The sequence below is a fragment of the Giraffa tippelskirchi genome, chromosome 7 (genome assembly GCF_054371585.1).
Source record: "Giraffa tippelskirchi isolate mGirTip1 chromosome 7, T2T-mGirTip1v1.2.pri, whole genome shotgun sequence".
Taxonomy (NCBI): Eukaryota; Metazoa; Chordata; class Mammalia; order Artiodactyla; family Giraffidae; genus Giraffa; species Giraffa tippelskirchi.
In genome coordinates this window covers 126,702,547-126,716,722 of record NC_137281.1, presented here as the reverse complement: position 1 = coordinate 126,716,722, position 14,176 = coordinate 126,702,547, and the positions used below count along the sequence as shown (strand labels likewise).

The 14,176-nt window shown below is 37.3% G+C and overlaps 1 protein-coding gene across 8 annotated transcripts in view; it reads left to right on the top strand.

Annotated features, from left to right (window-relative positions):
* Positions 1-14,176, top strand: part of DDHD1 (DDHD domain containing 1) — a 70,601-nt gene that overhangs the window by 10,322 nt on the left and 46,103 nt on the right. For 6 of the 8 annotated variants that reach the window (XR_014059989.1, XM_081511598.1, XM_081511596.1 and 3 more), the window contains exon 2: positions 10,053-10,226. Coding sequence is in view for 7 of the 8 variants with exons in the window: in XM_081511598.1 (XP_081367724.1) it covers positions 10,053-10,226 (174 nt within the window). In the remaining variant the exon portion in view is untranslated. Of the gene's footprint in view, positions 1-10,052; positions 10,227-10,872; positions 10,894-14,176 lie in introns of all 8 variants that reach the window. The other 2 variants (XM_081511597.1, XM_081511594.1) reach the window with 1 other exon arrangement.

Genomic DNA, 14,176 nt, shown 5'->3' with positions numbered 1-14,176 from the left:
AAGTTGGTGTTCTACTATAAGGAAGAGAGAGAGAATAGATATAGGATAGGCATCTAGCAGTTTCTTCCAAAATATGTGATTTTTTTTTTTTTTTTTTGCTGAATATATAAGGATTCTCCTGAGAATAAAAGAGATTATAAGGAATCAGCTCATATAATTAAGGAAGTTGGCAAGTCTAGAATCTGCAGCGATGTCCCAATTCAAATCCATAGGGCAGCTGACCACTGTTAAAACCAGGAAGAGCCAGTGTCCCTGTTCAAAGATCACCAAAAAGAAGAACTTAGTATTCCAGCTTGGTGGCTGTCAGATAGAATTCATTCTTATTTGAGGGAGAGTCAGCCTTTTGTTCTAATCAGGCCTTCAACTGACTGAATGAGGCCGCCTACCCACATTATGAAGGTCAGTCTCCTTTCCTCAAGTCTATGGATTTAAATGTTAATCTCACCCAAAAGCATCCTCACATTGACATGTACACACTGCTATATTTAAGACAGATAACCAGCAAGGACCTACTGTGTAGCACAGGGAAATCTGCGCAATATTCTGTAATAAACTAAATGGGAAAAGAATTTATAAAAGGATAGATGTGTATGTATAACTGAATCACTTTGTTATACACCTGAAACTATCACAACAGTGCTAACAAACTGTACTCGAATATGAAATATAAATGAAAACTAAAACACCTTCACAGAAACACCCAGAAAGTTTGACCAAATATCTGGATACCTTTTGGCCCAGTCAAGTTGATAAATAAGATTAACCACACCAGGACTTCCCTAGTGGTCCAGTGGTTAAGAATCCTCCTGTCAATGCAGGGGACATAGGTTCAATCCCTGGTCTGGGAAGATTCCACGTGCCATGGGGCAACTATGCCCATATGCCACAACTACTGAACTCAAACTGTAGAGCTTGCATGTTGCAACTACTGAGCCCACGTGCCCTAGAGCCCATGCTCTGCAATAAGAAAAGCCACTGCAATGAGAAGCCTGAACATCACAACTAGAGTAGCCCCTGCTTGCTGCAACTAGAGAAAGCCCATACAAAGCAACAAAGACCCAGCACAGCCAAAAATAAATATAAATAAGTAAATTTTAAAAAAAATTAAAAAGATTAATCACACTGAATATAAAACTGTGCATGCTCAATCGTGTCCAACTCTGCAGCCCCATGGACTGTACCCCGCCAGGCTCCTCTGTCCATGGAATTCCCAAGCAAGAATACTGAAGTGGGATTCCTACTCCAGGGGATCTTCCCAACCCAGGGATTGAACCCACATCTTTCGTCTGCTGCACTGGCAAGTGTATTCTTTACCACTAGCGCCATCTGGGAAGCCCCGATATAAAACTAAAACCATGTATATATAGACATGCCAAACATTATCAGTTCATTTCAGTCGGTCAGTTGTGTCCAACTCTTTGTGACCCCATGGACTGCAGCACGCCAGGCTGCAGTCATCAACTCCCAGAGCTTGCTCAAACTCATGTCTATCGAGTCAATGATGCCATCCAACCATCTCATCCTCTGTCGTCTCCTTCTCCTGTCTTCAGTCTTTACCAGCATCAGGGACTTTTCCAGTGAGTCAGTTCTTCGCATCAGGTAGCCAAAGTGTTGGAGTTTCAGCTTCAGCATCAGTCCTTCCAATGAATATTCAGGACTGATTTCCTTCAAGATTGACTGGTTTGATCTCCTTGCAGTCCAAGGGACTCTCAAGAGTCTTCTCCAACACCACAGTTCAAAAGCATCAATTCTTCGGCTCTCAGCTCTCTTCATAGTCCAACTCTCACACCTGTACATAACTACTGGAAAAACCATAGCTTTGACTATACAGACCTTCATTGGCAAAGTATTTGCCTCTGCTTTATAAATGCTGTCTAGATTGGTCATAGCTTTTCTTCCAAGGAGCATGCATCTTTTAATTTCATGGCTGTAGTCACCATCTTCAGTGATTTTGGAGCCCCCCAAAAATAAAATCTGTCACTGTTTCCATTGTTTCTTCATCTGTTTGCCATGAAGTGATGGGACCAGATGGCATGATCTTCATTTTTTGAATGTTGAGTTCTAAGCCAGCTTTTTCACTCTCCTCTTTCACTTTCATCAAGTTCTTCATGTTCTGCCATAAGCGTGGTGTCATCTGCATATCTGACTCCAAACATTATCGACATTTATAATGTAGAAGGAGAAAGTTCTTATAGTCCCACCTCCCCAAGATACCTGTTAATAATAGCTTAGGGTATTTTTCTCCACTTATTTTCAGTACATATACCGATGTATATTTTTATAAAACAGGATTATACTATTTATAACTGTATATGCACATGCACAAATATATATACATGTATTATGATTTAATTTTTCATTTTAAACATTATTCCATGTCTTCTGAACATTATTTCACTATGGATTATTATCCATTCATATTTTGATATATTTAATGAATATTTTTAGTACCTACTGTGCCAAGCATCATTTATATATTCAGTCATCTGTTGGTAGAAATTATACGTCATTTTGTTTGATTTTATTTGTTTTCTATTATAAAATGAGATAAATGCCTTTGTAGTATATCTTTAGGCATTTTTGTAAGAGTTTCTATAAAGTGTATTTCTATAATTGATCTATAAAAGATGCATGTGTTTTTAGGTTTTAAAAAGTACTGCTAGGCCAGAGTTTCTCAATCTCAGCATTATTGACATTTTAGGCCAGATAATTCATTGTTGTGGCTTGGGGTGGGGGTAGCTGTTCTCTTTAGCAACATCCCCTGGCCTAGGTACCAGTAGTACCACCACCCCAAAACCTGATGAGTAAAGGTGAATTTGAGGGTGACTTAGAAGATAAATAGCACTCATTTTGTGTCCAGTCATAGTTGTAAGACACATATAAAGAGGAGACATCTTGGATGATCCCAGATTTCTGTCTTGGGTGACCTGCTAAATACTGTCAGCACACCACTTGTCATGGTACGAAATATAGATGGAATAACAGATTTGTATTCTGTTTTGTTTCTTCCAGGAACTTTGTGTGTCCCATGGCTTTTTGTGATTCTGTTACCTATTAATTGTTCTACTAGGAGTCATTTAATTGGCAGTTGAATGTTTGGGTTTAGAGTTTGAGACAGGCCTGAACCAAAAAGATGTAGTACTTGACCACATATTGGTGGAATTTAAAGCTTAGGTGTAAAGCTCCCAAAATATCTATCCAAAAGAATAAATACTTGGATTTATTAGGCTTAAGAGGGGAAAAGATTTGGGAGTGTAGATGTGTGCTAAAATTTGTTTTACTGTTTTTGACTCTGGCTTTTAACTTCCATGGTTTTTATGGAGAAGCATGCTTGGCTCTGGTTTGTAAGTCTCATTATAGCCTGGCAGTGTAAAATTTCCCAAATTATTTCTTTTAAAATTACAGCTGAATAGCCTGTATTTCTTGGAGAAAGAGCTAAAAAGGGACTTTTCCTGTTTAAGTACATAGGTTGCATTGTGTGGTAGAGAATTTGAATGAACTTTGGAATCAAACGTTGATTGGAATCTTGGTTTTCATAATACTTAACAGTGTGCCTCTAAGCAAATTATTTAGGTTCACTAAGACTCATTTTACGCATTTGTAAAACTGGGGAAGTCATTGCTATCTTTAAGATTAAGTGAGATGAGCTTTTGGATCTGGAGGATAATGGAAGCTGTCCAAACGTTAATCTCCACACATTTTCCCCAAAAGCCACATACATTTAAACCATACATAGGTGACACATCCAACATTACTACAGGGTGGACAATACCATAAATTTTAAGTTAGCTGTAAGTAAGGAAACAGCAAGTTACAACAGCTCTTGTTACTGCTATAAACCTCTGAATCTGGAGGGTGGGGCAAGGAGAGGCTTAGTTCAGTTCAGTCTCTCTGTCATGTCCATCTTTTGTGTTTGCTACATTGGCATGTAGATTCTTTACCACTAGTGCCATCTGGAAGCCCCAATATAAAATTAAAACCATGTATATATAGACATACCAAACATTATCAGTTCAGTTCAGTTCAGTCGCTCAGTCGTGTCTGAATCTTTGTGGGCCCATGGACTGCAGTACGCCAGGCTTCCCTGTCCATCACCAACTCCCGGAGCTTGCTCAAACTCGTGTCCATCGAGTCAGTGATGCCATCCAACCATCTCATCCCCTGTCCTCCCCTTCTCCTGTCTTCAATCTTTCCCAGCATCAGGGTCTTTTCCACTGAGTCAGTTCTTTGCATCAGGTAGCCAAAGTGTTGGAGTTTCAGCTTCAGCATCAGTCCTTCCAGTGAATGTTCAGGACTGATTTCCTTCAGGAGGGACTGGTTTGATCTCCTTGCATGCAATCCAAGGGACTCTCAAGAGTCTTCTCCAATACCACAGTTCAGAAGCATCAATTCTTCAGCACTCTGCTTTCTTTACAGTCCAACTCTCACTTCCAATACATGACTACTGGAAAAACCATAGCTTTGACTATATAGACCTTTGTTGGCAGAGTCTCTGCTTTTTAAGAGACAGTGAAAGAAGAGAGAAGATGAGAGGTTAAAATGAAGCAGAAAACCACTCACAGAAAGAAAATGTGCCCCACACAACAAGCAAAATATGGCCGCAGACTTGAGGCTTGGTAATTAATAACACTAACTGTAGGGAGGGTGTGAAAGTGAGAGGGACAGAAATAGCAGCATCAGAGAAACATTGCTGGTGGGAGAGGAGAAAAAGGATACCGCTCTTGGGAGCCATGACAATAAGAGGAAAGAAGTAAGGAGAAAATGAAGGGTCCTGGAGAAATGAAAGAAAAACAAGAAACACCAGTCAGTCCAGTCTTCACTTACCGCTACCACCTCTACCACCACTGTAGGAACTGCTCTTAATAATATGCAGCAGCAGACACTCTGAAACTAAGAAGTCTGTCCCTAAAATACTCATGAACAGAAATAAATGCCATATGAAGCTACTGCAAGAGGAATGCAGAAAATGTGAATCAGTACATTCCCACTGATTATAGTTCTTCCCCAAAAAGCAAACACGAAACAAGAGAAACTGTATGTGTAACACTCCAACCAAATATTCTGAAATTTATGGGCATACTAATAGGGACATTGATGAAAGTAATGTTGATGTAAGGGGCACTGATGAAAGAAAGGAAAACAACCAAAAGAATGAAAATGAGATGAAAGAAGTGAAAAGCTTCAGAGAGAAAGTGGTTAAAATACAATATAGGCAAAGGAATCCCCAACGTATTTATAACTGGATTGACTGCAGAAGAAATCAGTGGAACAAAACTAATTATTAAACCATAGTCCAAGGAAACTTTTAAGAAATAAGAGGAAAACTGAAATCATTAAAAGGACGCACATATGAAGACCTACAAGACCTTCTAGAACTAACACCCAAAAAAGATGTCCTTTTCATTATAGGGGACTGGAATGCAAAAGTAGGAAGTCAAGAAACACCTGGTGTAACAGGCAAATTTGGCCTTGGAGTACAGAATGAAGCAGGGCAAAGGCTAATAGAGTTTTGCCAAGAGAACATGCTGGTAATAGCAAACACGCTCCTCCAACAACACAAGAGAAGACTCTACATGTGGACATCACCAGATGGTCAACACTGAAATCAGATTGATTATATTCTTTGCAGCCGACGATGGAGAAGCTCTATACAGTCAGCAAAAACAAGACTGGGAGCAGACTGTGGCTCAGATCATGAACTGCTTATTGCCAAATTCAGACTTAAATTGAAGAAAGTAGGGAAAACCACTAGTCCATTCAGGTATGACCTAGATCAAATCCCATCTGAGTATACAGTGGAAGTGACAAATAGATTTAAGGGTCTAGACCTGATAGACAGAGTGCCTGATGAACTATGGAGAGAGGTTCGTGACATTGTACAGGAGACAGGGATCAAGACCATCCCCATGGAAAAGAAATGCAAAAAAGCAGAATGGCTGTCTGAGGAGGCCTTAAAGATAGCTGGGAAGAGAAGAGAAGCGAAAAGCAAAGGAGAAAAGGAAAGATATTCCCAACTGAAAGCAGAGTTCCAAAGAATAGCAAGGAGAGATAAGAAAGACTTCCTCAGTGATCAATGCAAAGAAATAGAGGAAAACAACAGATTGGGAAAGACTAGAGAGCTCTTCAAGAAAATTAGAGATACCAAAGGAACATTTCATGCAAAGATAGGCTCGATAAAGGACAGAAATGGTATGGACCTAATGGAAGCAGAGATATTAAAAAGAGGTGGCAAGAATACACAGAAGAACTGTACAAAAAAGATCTTCATGACCCAGATAATCACGATGGTGTGATCACTCACCTAGAGCCAGACGTCCTGGAATGTGAAGTCAAGTGGGCCTTAGAAAGCATCACTACGAACAAAGCTAGTGGAGGTGATGGAATTCCAGTTGAGCTATTTCAAATCCTGAAAGATGATGCTGTGAAAGTGCTGCACTCCATATGCCAGCAAATTTGGAAAACTCAGCAGAGGCCACAGGACTGGAAAAGGTCAGTTTTCGTTCCAATCCCAAAGAAAGGCAATGCCAAAGAATGCTCAAACTACCACACAATTGCACTCATCTCACATGCTAGTAAAGTAATGCTCAAAATTCTCCAAGCCAGGCTTCAGCAATATGTGAACCGTGACCTTCCAGATGTTCAAGCTGGTTTTAGAAAAGGCAGAGGAACCAGAGATCAAGTTGCCAACATCCGCTGGATGATCGAAAAAGCAAGAGAGTTCCAGAAAAACATCTATTTCTGCTTTATTGACTATGCCAAAGCCTTTGACTGTGTGGATCACAATAAACTGTGGAAATTCTGAAAGAGATGGGATACCAGACCATCTGACCTGTCTCTTGAGAAACCTGTATGCAGGTCAGGAAGCAACAGTTAGAACTGGACATGGAACAACAGACTGGTTCCAAATAGGAAAAAGAGTACGTCAAGGCTGTATATTGTCATCCTGCTTATTTAACTGATAATGCAGAGTACATCATGAGCAACGCTGGGCTGGAAGAAACACAAGCTGGAATCAAGATTGCCAGGAGAAATATCCATAACCTCAGATATGCAGATGACACCACCCTTATGGCAGAAAGTGAATAACTAAAGAGCCTCTTGATGAAAGTGAAAGAGGAGAATGAAAAAGTTGGCTTAAAGCTCAACGTTCAGAAAACTAAGATCATGGCATCTGGTCCCATCACTTCATGGGAAATGGATGGGGAAACAGTGGAAACAGTGTCAGACTTTATTTTTTGGGCTCCAAAATCACTGCAGATGGTGACTGTAGCCATGAAATTAAAAGACGCTTACTCCTTGGAAGGAAGGTTATGGCCAACCTAGATAGCATATTTAAAAGCAGAGACATTACTTTGCCAACAAAAGTCCGTCTAGTCAAGGCTATGGTTTTTCCAGTAGTCATGTATGGATGTGAGATTTGGACAGTGAAGAAAGCTGAGCACTGCAGAATTGATGCTTTTGACCTGTGGTGTTGGAGAAGACTCTTGAGAGTCCCTTGGACTGCAAGGAGATCCAATCAGTCTATCCTAAAGGAGATCAGTCCTGGGTGTTCTTTGGAAGGACTGATGTTGAAGCTGAAACTCCAATACTTTGGGCACCTCATGTGAAGAGTTGACTCATTGGAAAAGACCCTAACGCTGGGTAGGATTGGGGGCAGGAGGAGAAGGGGACGACAGAGGATGAGATGGTTGGATGGCATCACCGACTCGATGGACATGGGTTTGGGTGGACTCCGGGAGTTGGTGATGGACAGAGAGGCCTGGCATGCTGCAGTTCATGGGGTTGCAAAGAGTCAGACACGACTGAGCGACTGTACTGAACTGAACCTTGGCAGATAGATCCAAAACAATGAACTCTGAGACATAGACTGTTAGATTTTAGAGACGAGAAAAACTGTTTTAGATTTTGAAGGTAAATTTTTTCCTGGACCCTTGGTGGGGGGAAAAAATCACATTACTAATTTAAAAATTAGATTTGCATCTGACTTCTCTAGAAATGATACACAAAGGAAGGCTGCAGTAAAACAGCATTTTTTAAAACTCAAGGAAGCACAATTTAAGCTTGCCAACCTGTCCTTCAAGTATCAAGGCTATGGAAAAACAATGAGAATTTAATAGATTATAGATCCAAGACTAAAACAGTGGTGGGGATATGGGTACAATTGTTACATGTAAGTGAGTCTGGAGACAAAGGAAAAATAGAATAAGATCACGCCCTATTGTAAATAGTAAGTGGGAATTTTGGATACCATTTAAAATGGGCAGACCACATAGTAAAAGTTTAAGTAAACAGAAAAGAGATTTAGGACTCTAAAATACATAAATACACAGATGAATGTGTGAAAGTCACCACTAGAACCAAAAATGCAAATATTCCTAAATACCAAAGGAAGACTTTTTTGAAAAGCAAAAATCAACTGTAGAAAGAGTAGAAATAATAAAAACGGTGATTATAGAAGAATATTTCAAACATACCAGGTATATCAATAAGCATAAGTGGGCTTAACTCACCTGTCAAAAGAAAAACACGTCTAAAACAGTGAAAAAGTTTAAAAATAAAGAGATGTGTAAAAACATCAGAGGAATATGGAAACAATAAGAAAGCAGTTGTTGTAATCTTGATAGACAAAGTAGAATCTAGTACCAAAAAAAAATCATCAAACACAGCAGTGTGCTTTATAATGTTAAAACCCCATAATTCTCAATGAATTTACATTTTTGAATATCCACCAAATACAGCAAACACCTGACTATCACAGAATTGCTACAGCAGAATAAAGGATAATGCAAGAAAAAAATAGAAACACATAATAGATTTTAAATACATCAGTGCAAGTCTGGTATAAGTGATTCAGGATCATCTAGTAAATTTTCTGTTTCAAAGTAGGAATTGGCCATTGGTTTCTTTTAATGGGAATGGGAAATGATATTTAGAGATCGCAATCTTTATATCAGGATTGCTCACTTACACAGGGTTGGTCTTTCTTTCTAGGTCTTTTCAGTACACAAAGATTAGGATATCTTTTGTTTAAAAAAGAGAAAATATACATCGTTATTTCATGCTGACATTTTTAGTTGAAATTTAAAATACAGGTTTATTTCTTTCACTTTTACATTTGTATCTCTTTTTACTTGTGCTAAAAAATCTTAGTTTCTAATGATATTAACAAAATTAATTATTCATCTTAATACCTTCACTTTGAAATTAATACCAATATTATTATAATCGTTAGCAATTAGTACAGCTACTGCAAAAAGTTGAAGATATATTTGCAGTTCCTTTTGTCCGTAGGGTATATCCTAGTATATGTACAAGTTACTGTGTTTTGAATCCACTTGAAGTAATTTCTCTATGTGTAGTTAAACCACCAACTGTTTTTATTTTTAGGCTTTTGTTGTTTTGCTTTGCATTATGGGTTTTTTTTTTAATTTTAAAGAATTCAGGATAACTTAGATGACAGTCATGGTTTATAAATAGCAACTAAAAGTATTAAGTTTTGGAGATAGTGTTTAATCAAAAAAAGTTCAGTTTTTTAAAAAAAAAAATTCTCAATTTTTCCTGAAATGGGTGAGGAATTTACTGTAATTAAAGGTTTCACTTGTTTCTGTATACTCACTGGGAGCCCTTGATCTCCAAAGCAGCCCTAAAGAATGTACCACACTACTACAATACACTATTTCCAAACTATTTGTGGGAATTTATCTCAGTATTTTCTAAGACTTTTGAATTATTGCTAGTCTTGCATGAAGTTTGTCAACAGCTTAGCCTACTGATTTGGTTACTTGGGGCCTCAGTTATATAGATAACTGCTCCTCTCCCTTTCTAACATCAGGTAACTTTTATGTATACCATTTAATACAAGTAAAATTCTATGTTGTAAAAAAATTATATACTGTGGCTTGAAATCTGAAATTTAAAACTTTAAATGACTCTATTGGGTCACAAAAGTCTGTTTTTGCCATAGCAGTAGCAAAATATAAACTTGTAGTTAGTATGTTACTTCTTGGGAGGTTGGATCATAAAACATATAATTCTGTGGTTTCTCTTTTCAGAGTCTGATAAAATACCAGTAATGCGTGGACAGTGGTTTATTGATGGTACCTGGCAGCCACTAGAAGAAGAAGAAAGTAATTTAATTGAGCAAGAACATCTTAGCCGTTTTAGAGGTCAGCAGATGCAGGAAAGTTTTGATATTGAAGTGTCGAAACCCATAGATGGAAAAGATGGTAAGACCAATTAATGCATTTAATATGTTTTGTAACAAGTAAGTTATTGATAAAGCTTAGAGTGGCTCCTAAGTTTGAAATAGTAATTCAAAAGTGTTAAAATTTATACGATTTCTGATTATTTCAAACATTTGATTGTTATTTTAGAACTTAAAAACTGCTATAAATTTCTGAACTATTTCCATTTTTATTTTATTTAATATGTACTTTCACTGATATGACACTAACATGATTTACCATAAATGTACAAATTGTTGTAATATGCTTTATGAATTAGTCCTTTTGAATAGCTTTTTAGTTATCAAAGAAAATTGAACTTATAAAAAAATCCCTTGTTATTCTATTGAAAGAGTAGTTTTGCTAATATTTTAATGTTGGTTCTCCTGAAGTTTAAAAAAGCTTTAATTTCCTTTGTGTAAGTCCTGTCTAGCTGTCTTGATATTGATAACCATATCAGTTTTTAATTTGAAACAATCTACTCCTTATATTTCCTTATTCAGCATTTGGATTTTTCTTTTTTTTTGGCAATAGTTTAAAATACTTACATACTAGCCAAGATTATCATGTTTCATTATGTGTCTGATCTTGAGTAAAATTCAAAATGTGTGGTCAAGTTAAAAATACTTCTATTGTTCATTTACTGCAGGCAGTGGGATCAACTATTCTGGTGAGTATAACAGTATAGGTAGATTAGAATTTGTAGATTTCTCTTTTTTTCCCTAAAAGTGTTTCTTCATCCATGTTTGCCTTTGTTTGGGGAGTTTCTTGGCAAGCCCTACTCAAGCGAGTGAATTAGACTATGAATTAGTGATTTTTCTCCCTCCCCTTGTAAAACATCTATAAAGCAGAAAAATTCAATTATTGATCAAGTAATTCACAGGATGCAGCTTGGAAGAAATGAATTATGTAATTGGAAGCAATTGTTTATATAACATCAGTTCAGTTCAGTCACTCAGTCATGTCCAACTCTTTGCAACCCCATGGATTGCAGCATGCCAGGCTTCCCTGTCTTTCACCATCTCCCAGAGCTTGCTCAAACTCACGTCCATTAACAATAAGCTTAAAATTGGGTGTTTTTTATATCTTTAAAACTCTACATAACTGAGGAAAATGGTGGCTTCTCAGTAAATCGGTAATTAAATCTAAGAAATGTCTATTATGTGCCAGGTACCATACTCTAGGAATTTTAAATATTTCATTTTCCTAATCCCTAGAGTCAAATATGTTCTTATTTCACTGTAAAATTCAAGCTCAAGGTTCATAAATATCAATATATAAGAAGAGCTCAGAGTCTATAAAGCAGACCTGTGTCTACATTCCTGAAGACTGCCATAAAGGCAATACGTTGATTAAAGCACAAATAGCAAATTTTGTATATGTCTGATCTTTTATTGGTGACTGACATGTTTTGGAACTTCTCATCACCACTCTAAATAAACACAAAAGCCTACTTCATAGTATTTGAAAGGCTGAACTTTTTTCATAATTTCATATCTGTTGGAAAAGACTGAATTCTGGATTTTTTCCTTTCTATTAATTCTCCTTAAGTCTTCTCTCAAAAATGGCAAATCACCTTAACAAACCCAGTTTATCCTCCCAGATTCTTTACTATTAATGCATGGAAAAAACCCAAGAGCTTCAAGGGGGAAAAGGATGAAAATGAAAAATAAAAATTAGTATATTGTCTCCCTTTCTCATACTACGTTCAAAGCATTTCTTTTCCACTTTCTAATTTGCCCTGTGGAAGTTAGTCATTAGCTCTGTTTCATCTCTAGATCCCATCTACTTGGAATCTGAAATGTTAAATGGAGCAGCACACTCAGATTTTCTTCAAAGTGCTCTAATTTTATGAGCCAGTCATTTAAATAAGTCTGATAAAAGAACATGGTTTATTTGTATGAGTAAATTTTTTAGCATGTCTTTGAGCTTGTCAATCTAGGATATTACTGTATTTTTTGAAAGCTTTAAAGATACAGATTGGGTGGTAAAATTCTAATTAGTAATAACAGAAAATTGTTAAACTATACAATACTTTTGTATTGTAATCTTTCAAATTGATGATCTTTTGAGGTTCATTAGGAGAAAAATTGATTTTCTAAAAATACTGTGACATAAAACATCAGGATGTTTTATTATCAACAAAGTTCAATTCATTATATGTACTGCTGTCATGAATTTCCAGCCATTTTGTTATTGAGTATTATGCAAAACATACGTTTATGTATTAAAATGTGACTTTTGACTTTGAAGATTATGGGAGATTCGGTAGTACATTTGAAAATTATCACTGGTCTTGAGGAAAGAACGTTTGCTGTCCAAAAAGCTAGGTTGTTGGAAAAATAACTCAAATTTGCAATACAAAGATTAAAAAATATTATCTTTTGATTATTTTGCTTCTTACCTTCAAGCTTCTGAAATTTCCTATTTTATTAATTTTAGGGGGAAAATAGTTTTTCCACTTAAATTTTCTCATTGTACCTAAGTAAAGCCTTGACTCTTCATATTGCTAGAAGATTTTGAATATTCTTTGTACAAATAGTACTATGCTTGTTACTTTTGTGAAAGAAACACAGGGTTTTGTCCTTCAAGGAGTTTTAAACCACTGGGGATGACAAAACCTGCAGATGAGAAGTTACAAAGAATAAATCCAAGATAACAAAGTAAACAGTGCATATATTATATATTCTTGAAAAAGAGTTGTAAAATAGAATTGGCAATCACAGTGCAATGGAGTTACTCAAATGATGCTTTCTGAGAAAGTGTCATATTTAATAATTTAAAATTTAAAAAAAAACAAACTTATTCAGAAACTCTTTTTAAGTTCTCTAGGGAATTCCTAAGAAACTTAAGAGTTCTTGCCTTGAAGTGAAAGTGAAAGTTGCTCAGTTCAGTTCAGTTCAGTCGCTCAGTCTTGTCCAACTCTTTGGGACCCCATGAACGCCAGCACGCCAGGCCTCCCTGTCCATCACCAACTCCCAGAGTCCACCCAAACCCATGTCCATTGAGTCACTGATGCCATCCAACCATCTCATCCTATGTCGTCCCCTTCTCCTCCTGCCCTCAAATCTTTCCCAACATCAGGGTCTTTTCAAATGAGTCAGCTCTTCCCATCAGGTGGCCAAAGTATTGGAGTTTCAGCTTCAGCATCAGTTCTTCCAATGAATATTCAGGACTGTTTTCCTTTAAATGGACTGGTTAGATCTCCTTGCTGTCCAAGGGACTCTCAAGAGTCTTCTCCAACACCACAGTTCAAATACATCAATTCTTCAGCACTCAGCTTTCTTCACAGTCCAACTCTCACATCCATACATGACCACTGGAAAAACCATAGCTTTGACTAGACGGACCTTTGTTGGCAAAGTAATGTCTCTGCTTTTTAATGTGCTATCTAGGTTGGTCATAACTTTCCTTCCAAGGAGTAAGCGTCTTTTAATTTCATGGCTGCAGTCACCATCTGCGGTGATTTTGGAGCCCCAAAAAATAAAGTCAGCCACTGTTTCCACTGTTTCCCCATCTATTTGCCATAAAGTGATGGGACCAGGTGCCATGATCTTTGTTTTCTGAATGTTGAGCTTTAAGCCAACTTTTTCACTCTCCTCTTTCATCAAGAGGCTTTTTAGTTCCTCTTCACTTTCTGCCATAAGGGTGGTGTCATCTGCATATCTGAGGTTATGGATATTTCTCCCGGCAATCTTGATTCCAGCTTGTGTTTCTTCCAGCCCAGCGTTTCTCATGATGTACTCTGCATATCAGTTAAATAAGCAGGGTGACAATATACAGCCTTGACGTACTCCTTTTCCTATTTGGAACTAGTCTGTTGTTCCATGTCCAGTTCTAACTGTTGCTTCCTGACCTGCATACAGGTTTCTCAAGAGACAGGTCAGGTGGTCTGGTATTCCCATCTCCTTCAGAATTTTCCACAGTTTATTGTGATCCACACAGTCAAAGGC